We start from the raw sequence: 16,217 nt of genomic DNA on the forward strand, positions 1-16,217 counted from the left end.
AATTTAGAAAACGACTCAGGTTGCAGAGGAAATTAGGCATATTGCAGATTAAGACATTCTCAGCATAATGCATGCTTTGGCAAAAAGAATAGGCAAAGCTGATACATAAATTATGGTGGCATTATTTTGGGTAACTTGGAGTGCAAGAAACCATGCTTTGTTGAAAGGAAAAAGAGAAAACCCTCGCATATCAGCGGCTAAAGCTGAAGCAGTTGTTGATTCATTCAAAATCAACACTAGCTCTTAAGGCTGATTAGAAAAAGCAAACACAAATATGCTAGAGCCTTTCTCCATCAAATTGGTGTAGAGTTAATGAGGATGCTGCCATTAATTCTGAGGAACAACATGCAGGTTTGGGCAATGCCATAAGGAATGCCAACAAAAATCTTGTAGCAACTGCAATTAAGATCACAAAGTTTTATAGTAATGTAGCCTTTGCAAAAGCCAAAGCTATGAATTGGGGTCTGGACGTAGCTAGTAATGGAGGCTTGTCATCTATAATTATTGAATCAGACTTTCAAGAGATAATTCATTTTGTCAATAGTAGGAAGAGCAGCAGAACTGAGATCTAATGGGAAATTGCTGACATGCAAAGTAAGATGAAGGGTTTTAATGCTATTAAAGTCCAACATACTCCAAGACCTTGCAAGGTCATTCCTCATTCTCTAACTAGACTAACTTTAGAGAAAGGTGAAACTATTGTATGGGTAGAATCATACCCTTCAAAAAATGTATCTTTTTAGCTTTATGAATGAACGAAGTTTATTTTCTCTAAAAAAAAATTATTCAATCAAGAAAACGAGTTGTACTACCTAATGCCATACATATTAATTGAAAATGCCAATTTCATAATAATAGTTTATTCCCTTTGTTAGAACCAATTAACCACCAAGATTAATTTGGAACCCCCAAGATCCACTCTAAGAAACTTGATCTTTAACTAGACTTAACACTAGACTGAGTTTGAGAAGAAATTTGGTTTGGTAACTGGAATCAATCACAAATCAAAAGCAAAAATAGAAAGAACAGATCACACACTGCACCAAGACTTATAGTGGTTCGGTCATTTTCTTGCCTACATCCACTGGGAAAAGAGAAGCAAGCTTTCATTGATTTCAGAGATTACAAGTTACAAAGATGAAGAGTACATGTAACTGAATTGCTACCCCCTAGTAACAGATCATAGGACCTTTTATACTTCCCGTAGAATCATCTAGAAGGACCTCAAATAACCAGCTCACGCTTCTGGGTTTTCCAGCTGCATCCCGCGTGAATTAACAGAATTAACAGCTTCTTGAATTTGCTTAAGGACACTTGTCACAAGCTCATATAATCTGCTACTCAAAACGCATATGAGGCTGCCGTTTGGATTAGTGAAACACGTGATGGATCATGTGCGTGACTAATGCACCAGCCGACATAGCATTTGTATCACACAACTCCTCTGAACTTCAATGACCCAACATGTCGTTACTTTTTCTGACAAGCAAGTGACACGTCATACACATTCCCAAGTCCAGATTTGAGCTTTACCTCTTCAACACCCTCATACAGCTAGCCATATTCATATCTCAAAAACAAGCCTAATGTTAACCAAACAAAAGAAGTGAACGGATAAGAAAGATTAAAGGTGAAGTTAGATTGATGCAAGAGAAAATGAATTTTCACAGTTTGTGCCCCCATTAACTAGAATTTTCATTGAGTCATCGATTCTCATATAGACTAAAATTATTGTTTGCGCTTGTTGTCAAGAGTGGAGGATTCCAGATATACATATATGTGGTGGACGATAAACAATGAACTGAACGTTTGTATATCACACAAATTATTTTGACTTGAACAGTGCCGATCTTCTTATAAAACAGTTACAAAACTGTGGGCATGCATGGCTAAAATAACCATAAATACCTAGAATATAACACAAAATTTACCAAGAACTAAAAATTAATTCACTTTAGCATTTTTAAACCTCAAGCACAATTTTTTTTCCACAATTTCTCTTAATTTAACAACGCATTTTATTTACTCATGTAGGCTAATAAAATATACTGTACAAAACTGAACGGGTGAATATATAATTTAAACTAAAAACACGTATATATTTTTTTCGCTCTTTTACTTCTTGGTCTTTCTAGTCTACACTACTAATTAAGACAGGATACAAGAGAGACCAAGGGAGCTGCAATACTGAAGTTTCAAAAACATTAATTAAGCTTGTACTGTCTCTACAGCTAATTTGGCAAACTGATTTGCTTCATCATCGTCGCTCCCTGGAGCAGCAGAGCCCCTGAAGAGCAAAATCGCAAGGCTACCAACACGAAAGTAGATGAAATTCCCATAACAATGTGTGACAAATGAACCAAAATCAGTCCCCACAATGCATTGCCATCCAGTCCCATACGCCTTATCAAATTCCTGCCCATCAAACACAAACTATTAAGCCACAACAACAATATATAAGAAAAATCGCACATGTTCACTAGCATATAATACCTTTTTAATGAAGCGTGCAATTTCGGTGGGTTCGGTGACATCAAAGAAATCGAGCGCTTTTGCTGCCAAATCAAGTGCATCTTGCTGCATGGTTTCAAGCATGTCAGTCTCACCAATCACTGCTTTGCCTTCTAACATGGCTAGCTAATGCAAAAGGGTTTACAAAATTTTATCTTAAAAAAGAACTAGTGCTAGCGAATTAAAATTGGCTGAAATATGAAGCTGGGTAGTGGAGATTATATTGAGTTTGCTTGGAGAATAAAAGCTTGGTGGTGGTAGTGGGTCAATTAAACACGTATTGGATTCTGTGTATGTGGCCAGCAACAACAGATGCTGTGGCGTCATGCCTATGGGCAAGTTGATTCTGATTACAATTATGGACACTTTTGATTGATCAAATTGCATTGATCAATGGCTGCATTAGTACATGAATTATTATAGAGCTACATGCACGAGGAAAATTACAAAGTGTTTTATGTATATATGATCCAATTTTATCTATAGGGATGTACAAGTGGCGCGCCCTTTGTGGTACTCCAATGAGATCTTGCCATGTGTTGGCGGGCCAAATGCAATCAGACGAGTAAATTTTTGTCCAGTTTGTAATGGTCCATGCAAATGTGAGGGAAAATGACAGAGGTTGAGGTCGAAACGGCTAAGTGCTAGAAATCTCATTGTTGTTTATTAGGAATATGAAACGTATGTTGAATTGTTGACCTGTTAATTAGTTCTAAAGCACAGGAAATTACTTTTATGTAATAAGCACGTTGATTTCGTCTATTTCTTAAGTTGAGAGGTCGAGTCTTTTTTATTTATAAGATATATTTTTCTTATTCTTTTTATTTTTTATAGGTTTTTAGATTGAACTTCACTTTTGAATATCCTAAATTTTTTATCTTCAAACGCCATCTCAAACACCGTGGTATTCATCAATTGATTGGTGAGAATAATACAATTAATTCACTGAAATCTTATAAAAAATAGTAATGCTACACATCTCAAATTTTTTATCCTAAAAAATATCCCAAATGATGTGTCATTAATTGAGTAGTTGGTGAGATAATACAATTAATTCACTTGGATATTGTAAAGAATTATCAACCACTCAATTAATGACACTATTGAATACCATACTATTTGGGATGAAATTTGGGATAAAAAAATTATAATGTCTATCATTACTCATATTAAATAAAGGATTAGAATTCTCTCCTAACCTGAGATATTCTGTATTTTTAAAAATCATAGGTTATGGATAAGGATCCTTCATGATAATCATATTTAAGTTTTGAAAAATTTGACACACATACACTTTAATTTATGCACTATTAAGATTTATTTAATTATTATATTCTCCTTGATTAGCTATTAATCATGCAGTATATAAATATATTTACTCAAATAAAACATTGGATTGGGAGAGAATTCTGATGTAACATGACAAATACCTGCCACAAAACTACACCACAGGTCTCAGTGGATGATTTATAGATAGAAAGTGGCGAGATGATGTGCATGAAAGGAGTTGGAAAAGAAAAGATAAGGGCATCAACGTATCACTGATTCATTGGAGCAAGCTAAAATGTATGAAGATTTTTACCAATTTCCGATGTTCATTTGCGGTCCATTCATGTCCCGCAATCAGGTAACCAATCAAGAGGAACCACTTCGCAGTTTAAGAAGGACCGACTATCGAGAGATCTCACAGCAATCGAGCAATGAGTTTTACTCGATTTTAATTTCGACATCTTACATATACAACTCTTTCGACTCTTTCAAATACATCTTATTAGGTTTTTTCAATTTTCAGTCAATTTTTTTATTTATTTATTGTATATTGTAAGATGATCATTTCTTGGATATATAACTGAAATTGGTTAGATAAAAATGAAATAAATTAACGAGCAAAATCTAATACCTTCTAATTAATTAGGTGGAATTCGAATCACTCTATTTTTTTGTTTTTTTGGTGATTATTAATTTTCCTGAGGAAAACTCTCTGGGGAAGTCATATTCAAAAGATAAAATTAAAAATACAACTTTTACGGGGACATTTGATAAAGAATTAATCTCTTCAATCATCACAAATCAGCAGTAACATCAGCAATTATCATCATCACATGATCAATAGCTTTCAAATACATACAATCTCCTAAATCTACTCTTCCTGTCACGGCAAAAAGAACAGGCTTCGGCAAATCAGAATCTTCCTACATTGATAGCCTGATCAAAGACTCCTTGACAGGCTCTGCAACGGTCCCAAATTGCTACATCTTAATCAATCAAAAATATTGCCTACTTGCCTAGCTATATATGGTAATAAGGTTCCTAAACGTTTGTACGTAACTTTCTTTTCCTTAATTATTTAGCTATATACATGGCATTTTGTTAGTGGGTTGCTGGTTCCAAAGTCATAGGTCTAAGTATAACGCCTAAGTTCAAGTACTTTTTTTTTTTTTGATGCAATAAGTTCAAGTACTTTTGCTATATCAAACTATTCTATGGACAAAATGATAAAACCGGTGGTTGGTGTGGGGGGGTTGGGGTTGGGGTGGTTTCTACAACCTAATGGCCTGTTTGCAACGGCAGAGGATACTTGGATATTTTAGAAAATGAGGAAGGAAACTAAGCAGCTCCATAAATGCTAGTGGGGAAAGGGATGATGATGATGATGATGGTGACAATTCATAACTAACTAATTTGATTTATATAACAGTGACAAAAGGAATTTGGATAGTTTTTGACTAGTACAGCTTTGTCGGTCAACTTCCTAATCTTACAGCTAATTGGGTCCTTTTAGTTCGCTCGCCAAAGAATGATGATATATATAATCAAAAGGTTCAAAAAGATTTTAATAGACTTTGTCTGGCCAAGGATTTTCCAAATCATACATTCTGATTTTTCTGGTCACCGTGATTTAATTTCATGCATCTTGAACTTTGGGAGACAACAATGTTGACAAAAAGCTTTTTGTTTTCACATCACAATGATACCACCGTTTTGTTACCAAGGGTTTTAATTTTGTCACTACTGATAACGTCTTATGAAATAAATGCCAAATTTCACCGCCCAAGCTTGACTGCTAACATAAAACAAAACATTAAATTTAAAAAATTGTATAAATTTTTTTTGAGGAGCTGAATTCTTCATCTCCAGAAATATCATGTTTGTCCTTCGTCTTTAATCTCCCAAAGTCCTAAATATTAGTCTTCTGCCAGCAAGACATTCTAACAATTAAGTTAATGTTTGGTTAAAAAAAGAAAAGAAAAAGGAATTCAAAGAAAATCAATCAAGAAAATAAAATCAAGTTATTCCAAAAGAGCATTATATATAGTTCCTCCAAAGATTTCTCTCTCACTTCTCTAGTTCTCTTTAGATGAATGAATAATTTTTTTTTCCCTTTTTTGATGTCTCCACAGTTTATATAGTGCTTTTATTTATATATATATATATATATATATATATAACCAACTATCCCTTAATATTTAGGTGTAACTAATTTTTTATTGTTAAACACTTTGCGCATGGAGTAAATACAGACACCTATAATAACATACAACAGAGTTTAATTTTACAAGTATTATTAAGCCGATAATGTAATGTAACATAAAGTAGTTAATTTAGGTTAGATCGATTTCAATCTACTCGAAATTAGATTGGTTCAAATCTTCTCATTAAACTATATTAGATGATATTATTGTTTAATGATTCAAACGAAGTTCTTCTGAAATTTTTACATCGCCAAGTCTATACATCATGCAGAGACAAGAGGGACACAGTCAGCGACACGTGCAATTTTGTAAGATCCACCAAAATTGAAAACATCAACTTCCCTACTAATTCTTCGCAACAAAGCAAACAACAGAACAGTATCGCATTTATAACAGCCACGATGCTTTTATCCTATTAAATTTTTATTTCTTTACAGTTTAGATTCCTTGTCCAATTCTTCCACCTCATTTCCCTATATTAGGTTAAATTTGTTGTTAAGTTGCTGCCATTGCAGCGCAGCAAGCTAGCTGGATCCTGCACAGACACCCAACCGGTTTCTGACAACAACAACAACGTGTCACCGACACATCCGTATCCGTGACGCATCGTTTATCCAATCACAACTAGCCATTTGTCACAAAAGAAATTTCTAAAACAGAACCAAATTGAAAATGAAAACTTAACTAGTATTAAACATCATATAATAAAAGAACGATTCAAAACCCTCTTGCCCTTTCTCACAACCACCACCTCCTTTGCCACCTTTCTCGCCTCACCATTCACTCATTAATCCCCATTTCTTGCTTCAGCTTTTTATTTCTTCATTTTCTTTCTCCACTACTCTTTATTGTAAATAGGCATACAACCTCATACATATATTACGTGCATATATAATATATTATATATATATATATATATATATGAAACTTTAATTGTGATCTGATCACCACCACCAGAATTTCTTTTCTCCGGCAAAGAGACGACGCAAGATCGAAATAAAAAAAAAAAGAAAAAGAAAAAAGAAATGGGGCGTCGTCTCTTGGCATGTTTTGGCAAGGGCAGCAGTTCATCTGGAGGCGCGAAAGAAACGCAAGCACATGAAAAGAGCGCGACGGCTGACGTGTCAGCGGAGGAGATGAGGCGGGGCGGTGCAGTCCTGGTGGAGCTTTTCTCTTCGCAGGGTTGCAAGACGTCGCCGGAGGCTGAGATCCTGGTGTCGAGGCTGGGGAGAGGGGACTTTGAGCTCGGAGTGCCCGTAATTGTGCTGGCATATCATGTTGATTATTGGGATTACATGGGGTGGAAGGATCCGTACGGATCGAGCCAGTGGACCGTGAGGCAGAAGGCCTATGTGGAGGCTTTGAATCTTGATACCATGTTCACGCCGCAGCTTGTGTTTCAAGGCAGGGTTCAGTGTCAGGGGAATGATCAGGACGGTATGTTGTCTGCAATTGCTAATGCCCCCAAGTTCCCTGCTCCTTCCTTCCAGGTTAGTATGATCATAATTTTGTTCTCACATTATTTTGTTTTTTGTTTTTTTTTTTTCCAATTATGTTAACTTATGTTGCAAAGTTGGTTCAAGAAATGGATGTGTTATAGTGATTGCAGGATAAATTGAAAACCTCTCAAGAGATGCAAATATTGAATGTGATCATTGTGCATTGCTTGTTCCAAATCATTCTGAAGATTTTAGTTATGAATAATTTGTTATTTTATCAGACTGGGATTCTCTCCTGAATTAAATCTCAATCATATTACACTATCAATAATTAACACATAACACGAGATTATCAGAAATTCTGAAAAACCAGACCATGAAAGAAAGGATTCTAGATCTGTTTTTATCACTATTTCTGCTATGTGTGAGTATAAGTGCATATAGAAGTAGTATATTCAAATACTTTAATTTGTCATAATTTATTGAAAAGACGTATTATATTCCAAGAGTACTGAAGATTCTCTCCTTCCACATTATACTAATTTCCCATATTAATTAATTATATTGTTTTGGTGACTGGTGAACAACACAACTATATATGTGTAGGTAGATTTAAGTAGGTTCTGGATGCCCAAAAGTCTAATCTTGAAGCTATCAGATAATGTGACATTTCATCACCTAAAAGTGATTGAGAAGTTGGGAGTCACATTAATCTTTACCAGCATAATCCCTTAAAGAAAAAGAAAATATGCACAAACTTTTCCTTTTTGTCGGATGCTTGTGACATCTCAAAAGAATATTTTCCTTGATTTAGAACATGTGTAACAAGATAACAATATTGCTCTGCTTTTGATTATCACTTGGTCATGTGGCAGTAGAATCTTTTGATATAAAGTTTGTCTCACCAATTTCACTAATCCATAACTAATGAACTGCTAGAGCTTGATGACTAATCTTGTTGAATTTGATTAACTAGAGAAGTATCCGAGCTGAAAGTCATGAACCATAAGTTTCTAACACAAAAATCTGTACATGATGAGTCTTGAATGACAAGAAACTTTTCACAAACATTAAGGATAAGTAACTGAATGCGCAATCTATATGAAAATTAATGCAGGCAACTTTTGAAAGGCTTACATCAGGTTCAGAATCATTGCAAGTCTCCTTAACAGGAAGTTTGAGGTCCAAGGTTGATAATCAAGGTGCGAATATCATGGTGGCTCTATATGAGAGTGGATTGGTGACTAACTGCCCGGCAGGAGAGAACAAAGGGCGTGTCCTGTCCAATGACTACGTTGTTCGTAAGCTCGAAAAGCTCTGCACTGTCAAAGATATCTCACCCAAGAAACATGTATCAGGAACAGTCACTTTTCCCTTATGGGAAGGCTTCAATAGCGGCAAATGCGGAGTTGCTGTCTTTGTTCAGAACAATTCTCATCACATTTTTGGTTCTCAGAACTTTCAGTTGCCAGATAATATATGAGACTCATTTGCTATTTGTATTGTAGCTATTGATTTCAGGCCATTATTTGTACAGGATGTGTTCTGTTTTTAGGTATATTGATTTCTTTTCTTTTTTTCATTTTTGGACAAATCATAATCTCTATGTAAGCCCTGTTCTTTCTTTCTTATTACACTGCTGCTGTATGTAGGATTATATAACAAAAAACATTTGCATCGATGATATGAATTTGCTATTGAATTTGAAAATGAGCAGTTAGTATTTCTGTTTCTTGTTTGCAGTTTATTTACAATTGTTACCGAAATTCATTTCCATCCTAAGAGGTCTTGTTAAGCTTTTCTGAAGGTAAAGCAAGGTACAGAGTTGTAGCAGGTATGGAAGTGCTACTGGATGTGAGCGAACAAAGAAGTGCTTGTCTTCTGGAGGTTTCGTGAAACATGAATGAAAATAAATGGATTCTTGATGGCTAAAACTATTTCAGTTATTATTTTTATAGATCTGACTTATTGAAACTAAATCAAGCATTTGCCGTCTTCTATGCCTAATGCCTTGAGGTATCCTTTATAGTTTGACAATTACCAAGTGTTGTTTACTGGGTGCCCAGTGAGATGAGCTCCTAGTTGGATAGTACCAATTGTTAGTTATTGTAATAATCAGAGTCCTAGATGATTGGATATAAACAATGTATTAAGGGCATCACTTGTCCCATGATTTTAAGGATTGAGTTAACATTGCTGTTCTTGTGGTTTGACTAGCGAGATTATACTCAGAAAATTTAACTTGAATTTGAAAACTGAGTATTTTGTATTTCCGTTTCTTAGTAAAAGCCAAGGATATAGTTGAGATAAAGATTAAAGACATTCCTGACTTTAGTAAGTAGTTCATTTGCAATTGTTACTGGAAGTCATTGCCAAATTCTGCACATGCACGCACGCTTTGATCTTCTCAGGTCTAGTTTCATGAAAATTTCAGGCACCCCAACTGAAACTTTGATCGACCAAAGAGAGAAGAATTGAATAAACAGCTCAATTGGGTCCCCAGCAGCTTAGATAGACTACCATCCTCAAGGATTCCTCTGCTGCTTGATGCATCTCGTTTCCTTTCTCAAGAATCTTCTTTGATCGATCAACTTGATCGAGTTTTGCTTGCAGGATAGAAGAAACAATTGTAGTCAATTCTGGCTTCACAGCAAATGAATTGGATTTGATGCCATGATCTCTAAGTCCTAAAGCAGCTCCCACTGTAACAAGAACACAAGCCTTGTTTTTAAGCCCCATCTTCAACTTCAAGAAAATTAAAACTGTAAAGAGAACTCTTAGCAGAAGGAGATTTCAGTAATGCAAGTAGATATGCACTGGATGTAGAAATATAAATAGAGATAAGCAGTGCAAGTAGACATGCACCGGACGTGGAAACCACAGGCAAAAACCAGCAGCCGCGTTATGGAGAAAGGCAGTGGCCATCATATAGTGGTCACAATTGTCTCTTCAAGATCACATCTCAGTGTCACTTGAAAACAGAATATATGCAATGCAGTGTACAGGGACTCCATAATATTCCCATCCCATTTTGTCATCATATATGTCCTGTCTTTTTTCTCGAGTGCTCATCCAATCATGGGTCATTCTCATTGTGAACATAGTAAACAGAGCAAAAGTCCAAAACTGCTCTTGTTTCACTAACCTTAATTCAAACACTAATATTGGGCCTATTAGCTTAAGTTTTTGGGTTACTTATCAAACCTACCAGCATCTTTCCACAAATTGCTGTTACGCGGTACACTTGATGAGCGAAGTTTAGCCTGAAGAATCACTCACATTCCCGAAAAAAAAAAGGTTAGAAAGGGAAAAGCTGAATATATTTTGGATATGCCAGACACGGAAACTTCTCTACCAAGCTGAAATCATTAGCCTTTGTTTATTTGCCAGACTGCAGCTGTCCCCGTTGATTTTTTTTCTTTTTCGTTTGGAATTTTTGAACTCACTCTTTGTTTTAGAAGGCATAAACAAGACAACCAATTAAGTAGAAATTATGAAGCAATGATGCAGCAGCGGCATCCATTCGGTTAGAAATATATCATATCAAAGATAGCAGGTCACAACGATCTCATATGATATAATGGAAAAGGTCGTGGCTACTATTGCGGCCTTTATCATAGTGGACTCAAACGTCAGCTGCTGAGAGCTCGTCATGCTCGTGCATGCGTGGGACGTTATTTTTATCTTAAAAGTCAGTTTAGAAAAAGGAGCACCCAGAAAAGCTAAAAGTTGTTCTTGACTCTACATGAGGAAGCAGAGGTCAATGCCTGACCAAAGTCACTGGTTTGTTAACTTACCAGAGATTTATTTCCAAATTCACCAAAAAAACTCCAATACCATACTTGAAATTCCATCAGCTTTAGTCTTTGATATATTCTCTATCATTATCTGCTTCTACACGACACCTTGACAGTAACAGCCTTCTGGTCCTCTCGACAAAGGCTTTCACCCAGATTTTACAGACTTTGGCAAGTAATTGAAGAGCCTATTATTAAATTAAATTAAAAGGTTGAGCCTAATACTCACCCAACAGGCTGCAAGGCTATTGCCATTTGCTACAAGTTGAATTCCTGTAAAGTTTTGAACGGAAGATACACACTTGACTTCATAGCATAATGGTAACTCATGATGTCCATAAACATGCACAATATAGATCACGAATCTGCGAAATTCATGAACTCTATTCTGAAAAAGATATTACATCCTAATAGAAAACCCGACATGATCCTAGGAAGCCTACAACCAAAGGTTATACAAACTGAGCCAATACATTTTACAAGAAGCTTAATTAGCATAGCATAGTAAAATCCGTTATCTACAAGTAAAAGGGCTCATTCCTATTTTGTCGAATCACAAACTCCCTGCTCGTCATGTGAAAAATAGCAGCAACACAATGCATTATTCTTCTCTATATGAAGTGCTGAACTACCAACTCATTCATCTGCACTTCTCTCATGAAAAACCCAAAAATGTGGTGTTACGATGAACACCGTTTTCATCTGGGAAGGCAAACCACTTTCAGCAGGACAAGACCGCATTTTTTACACAGAGTCAACTGCTTCAACCTGTTGTCGGGCCAGGTATTTCTCTCTACGCTCCTTCTGGGAATAAGGTAATAAAGGAAATGTTAAGTTTTACTGAAAAGAGAGTTTAAAACAGTAAACATTTGTTGGTACAGATATAATGTTCGTACCCATTCATCAATTACAAGACCTTCCCCAACAACCCGGGGGCCCGTGTCCGGTGGGGGCCTTTTACGTGCTTCCAGAGCAGCCTCAGCTTCAGCTAACTGACGCTTCAATTTTTCCAATGCCTTTAACCAGAAATCACAATCTCATTAATGATCATTTAAATTGACAATGAAGTTACACAAACTACTACAAATTTTTAATTTGAACTTACAGGACTAGGACGCTCAGCATTGAGAAATACAACCCGCAAAATTCGTTCAACTGTTACCTGATCCTTTTGTTCATCAAACTGCAAGAGAATAGATTAAATAACAAAATTTATACAAGAGGAATATAACATGCACCGTACCAATACCACAAGCATACCCAAAAAGTGCACAATATTAATCATATAATCAAGTTGATCTGACACATGACAAAGAATAAAATTCAATTATTTGCCACTGCAAATTAAAATTTAAGGGAAGGAAAATATGCTTCCAGTGAAGCCTTCATTGAAAAATATATCAATTCCTATCATGATTACAAATATGAGGATTGCATGAATCTAAAACCAATACATGCATTTGTCATTTTACAAATACAGTTCTATGGTATCTGGTACCATTTTAGGAATAAATATGTCAGCAACTTTCGAGCATTTCAACAAATTGCATAGTTACTAAAACAGAGGTCTCCACCATTACAAAAGCAATTTTCATCAACATCAAATAGAAAGAAAAGCAAGGCAGAAGTATTTAGCAAAAGGACCAATATGACTTACCAGCTCAGGCACATAATCTATCCCTCCTTTAACTTTCAGGCTCATGATCTTAAATTTATCTTTACTTTTCTGGTCGAGTGGTTGTCTTTCATTGTTCTCTGGAGCTTCCACAAACTTGAACACTACACACCATCATAGACAAAACAAAAGTAAATCCCAACACCAAAAAAAAAACAAAAAAACAAAAAAACAGCTATAAACACTTGAACGAGGGCTCCAGCACATTGCCCCTCTCATGCAAGAAAATAAAGATAACAAAACTGAATAAAAAAACAATTTTCAAAGATTTGGCAGCATTAAAAGTGCATTTCAGGGAAACAAATCAACCACAGTTAAAAAAACTCCATAGCCACAACCCCATGAAACTAAAATGTTAAAAGAAAAAAAAAGTCAAATAGGGTTAAATAAATTAGTTACCGGTAGCTATGATGCTGTCACCAGGAGCAAGAACGCCACCAGGAGGCCGCATGTAACAGCTCTTTGGCGCAGTTGTTTGGAACTGGAAGCCATTAACGAACAAACAAACCAACCGGTTAATTGGGTCAACACCATTACTTTAACCGAATCAAACAAATATATGTTACAGCTACGAATGTTAAAAATAAATAAACAAATGAACATATAAATAAAACTCAACTCACCTTAAATGCCACGTGGGACTTGCTTGTGTTCTTTAATCTTACAGCGCTCCTAGTTTGCTTTCCAGGCTCATCTGTGAACAAAAAAAAAACAACCACAATTTTTTCAAAAGTGTTTTTTTTTGGTCCCAAATGAGTAATTAATTATTAATAAAAAAAGAAAGTCAACGTTGACAATACAAACAGGTGTGACTTCTTACATGGGAAATAGAGATTATTGGAAGGATCGAGGCGGAGGCGTCGTCGGGGAGGGAGAAGGGATCTGGCGACGTACGACACCGTTTTGGTAGCGGGCCTAGAGGAATTCGGAACGCCCACGTGTGGGTTACTACTGCTGGTCGTAAGGTTTTGTGTGGACGAGGCCGAGGAGGAGGGCGTTGCCGTCGTTGACGTTTGCCAAAACGGACAGAAGCCAAACAGCTTCTTGTCGGAGTTTGACCTACTGTGCCGGTCGACGATTGCCATGGCTGACCGGAATTCGTAAGTTGCCGGTACGAGGCAGTTTTTTTTCTTCTTTTTATTTAACTCTTTAGTGATTTGATACCGAAAATTTTTCTAAAATTTTTGAAAGTGTTTATAATTTGAGGCTTGACTGAGTTGAGCTGGCTTTTTTGGCTTGGCTTTTGTCTGAATTCTGAAACGGGAGTGAGTGACTCGCCATTCAAGAACGAGTTTTATTCACTTTTAAACATTCGTATATAAAGAGGATTTGAAACGTTTCTTTAACTGGAATTGAATCGGGACTTGGTGTCCGATCCTTGCGGTGGTTGTACTTTGGATAAAGCCATGGCCCTATCATCCTGCTTTATAATGCGTTGCATGCAACTAACACCAAAACCAAAATCTATTTTTGAGTTAAAAAAAATTGAAAAAATAATAATAATAATAATAAAGAGTTGTCCCCTCTCATTCTCTCAAGGCCTCCATTCAATTTAATGCGTTTAGTGGAAGTTAGTTCGTTATCATTATCAATGACGTGCAACTTATTGTCTATTCATTTAAATAATAAGTTAATTCCATATTTTTCAATATTAGATGTCTCATTGATTTTATGTAAGGATTGATTATTTTAGAGTTTGTGGAGAGAAAGTTTTGTGTGGGAACATTCTTACAAGATTATTCAATAATATAATTGTGGTATTGTAATTTAGAATTTTTTTTTCTCCTAATATTAGATAAGGATGATGATTATTATTCTTCTTCTTGTTTTGGTTTTGTAACTTATGGTGGTTTGGCCAAATTCATTTTGTCTATCCATTCTTGGAATCTAGTTGGAGGAGGTTTTAAAGGAGTGTAACCTTTTTAAAAAATATAATTTTAATTTCTTTGAATGGATTTCTATTTTTTTAAAAAAAGTTTAAATGCTGTAACTTATTAATAAGTTATTTAAATTTATTTCGATAAATCATTTTAATATATACGGCCAAAATCATTGAGTTTCCAATTCACCCCCTCAATTTTATTTGAAAAAATAATAATAACTACCGGTACTTTTCCTTCGATTATATAATTACATCGCAATCGATAATTTATTTAAAATTTTAATAAGCAATTGAGCTACAAAAAATAAATAAAATAATATAATATTTCACATTTTAATTGATTCGTATTTATCTCAGAAGTATCAGATAATCTCAAGCTCCATGATACTCTCCACAAGTTACGGACAACAATCTCTTCCATTATTCTCTTTGATACTCTTATGTATAGTTTCCTTTATTTTCTCTTTATTTTTTTTTATTTTGACCACGAGGTATCTTGGGGAGGGTCCCAACTGTGGGAGGCACCTTTAAGCCCGTACCACAACCCAGACTAAAAGTTCCCGCTCGAACCGAGAGGCATAGGTTCTCCCAACAAAGGCGACTTTCCTGCAACTCGAATTGAGGAGCAAACCCAATCAAGCCACTTAAGGGGACTCCATTGCTAGTGGAGCCAACACTTTGTTGATTTATTTTCTCTTTATTAGTTACAAATGATGTATATAAATACATGCATTACAGTTAATGAAAACGTGTGACAAACACTCCAGTATGTATTCTGCTTTTTGTTCTTTTAAGAAGCTCATGTTTTAGGAAAATGAGAAACGCACCACGCTTAGCACCACAGTTAGCACAAAACGGTTCGTTTTGTGCTAACTATAAAAAAAAATACTGTGCTTGAAAACTAACACACTCTCCTCACACACTCGCCTCACCAAACGGATCGTGGGATTGCTCTCTCCTTCGATTTTCTCTCTTTCTCTCTCGAGCGTGAGTCTCTATTCGGCTGTGGCTCTCTCTCTCGAGCGTGGGTCTCTCTTCGGCTGTGGCTCTCTCTCTCTCCGTGGGTCTCTCTTCGGTTGTGGCTCTCTCTCTCTCCGTGGGTCTCTCTTCAGCTGTGGCTCTCTCTCTCGCCGTGGGTCTCTCTTCGGCTGTGGCTCTCTCTCTCACTGTGGGTCTCTCTTCGGCTGTGGCTCTCTTTCTCACCGTGGGTCTCTCTCATCCGGCCTCACGCGCATCTCGCTACTCTCTCCTTCGGCTTTCTCTTTTCGTCGGTCTCTCTCACGCATCTCGTTGGGTTTCTCTCACGCATCTCGTTGGGTAATCAATTCGTGGAGGTAATTGGTTTAATTTGCTGCTGGAAATTGTTATCACAAATTGTTGTTGGAAGTTATCTGCTGTTAAAATTTGCTGCTGAAAATTGTTAAATTCTGTTGATATATA

The 16,217-nt window shown here is 36.1% G+C and overlaps 3 protein-coding genes across 3 annotated transcripts; 1 reads left to right on the forward strand and 2 right to left on the reverse strand.

Annotated features, from left to right (window-relative positions):
• Positions 1 to 2,132: 2,132 nt before the first annotated feature.
• LOC18054317 (dynein light chain 2, cytoplasmic) lies at positions 2,133 to 2,651 on the reverse strand. Its single transcript, XM_006451940.2, has 2 exons — positions 2,494 to 2,651; positions 2,133 to 2,415 (listed from the first exon to the last, which is right to left on the reverse strand). The coding sequence occupies exons 1-2, from the start codon at positions 2,629 to 2,631 to the stop codon at positions 2,209 to 2,211; spliced, it is 345 nt and encodes a 114-aa protein (XP_006452003.1). The 5' UTR covers positions 2,632 to 2,651; the 3' UTR covers positions 2,133 to 2,208.
• A 3,855-nt stretch (positions 2,652 to 6,506) lies between these two features.
• Positions 6,507 to 9,146, forward strand: LOC18054318. The gene is made up of 2 exons (XM_006451941.2): positions 6,507 to 7,474; positions 8,541 to 9,146. The coding sequence occupies exons 1-2, from the start codon at positions 7,010 to 7,012 to the stop codon at positions 8,904 to 8,906; spliced, it is 831 nt and encodes a 276-aa protein (XP_006452004.1). The 5' UTR covers positions 6,507 to 7,009; the 3' UTR covers positions 8,907 to 9,146.
• Positions 9,147 to 11,396: 2,250 nt separating this feature from the next.
• LOC18054320 (vesicle-associated protein 4-1) lies at positions 11,397 to 14,309 on the reverse strand. The gene is made up of 7 exons (XM_006451944.2): positions 13,716 to 14,309; positions 13,519 to 13,589; positions 13,295 to 13,376; positions 12,878 to 12,999; positions 12,326 to 12,403; positions 12,117 to 12,236; positions 11,397 to 12,024 (listed from the first exon to the last, which is right to left on the reverse strand). The coding sequence occupies exons 1-7, from the start codon at positions 13,978 to 13,980 to the stop codon at positions 11,965 to 11,967; spliced, it is 798 nt and encodes a 265-aa protein (XP_006452007.1). The 5' UTR covers positions 13,981 to 14,309; the 3' UTR covers positions 11,397 to 11,964.
• Positions 14,310 to 16,217: the final 1,908 nt, after the last annotated feature.

This window comes from Citrus clementina, unplaced genomic scaffold (genome assembly GCF_000493195.1).
Source record: "Citrus clementina cultivar Clemenules unplaced genomic scaffold, Citrus_clementina_v1.0 scaffold_1, whole genome shotgun sequence".
NCBI classification, from domain to species: domain Eukaryota; kingdom Viridiplantae; phylum Streptophyta; class Magnoliopsida; order Sapindales; family Rutaceae; genus Citrus; species Citrus x clementina.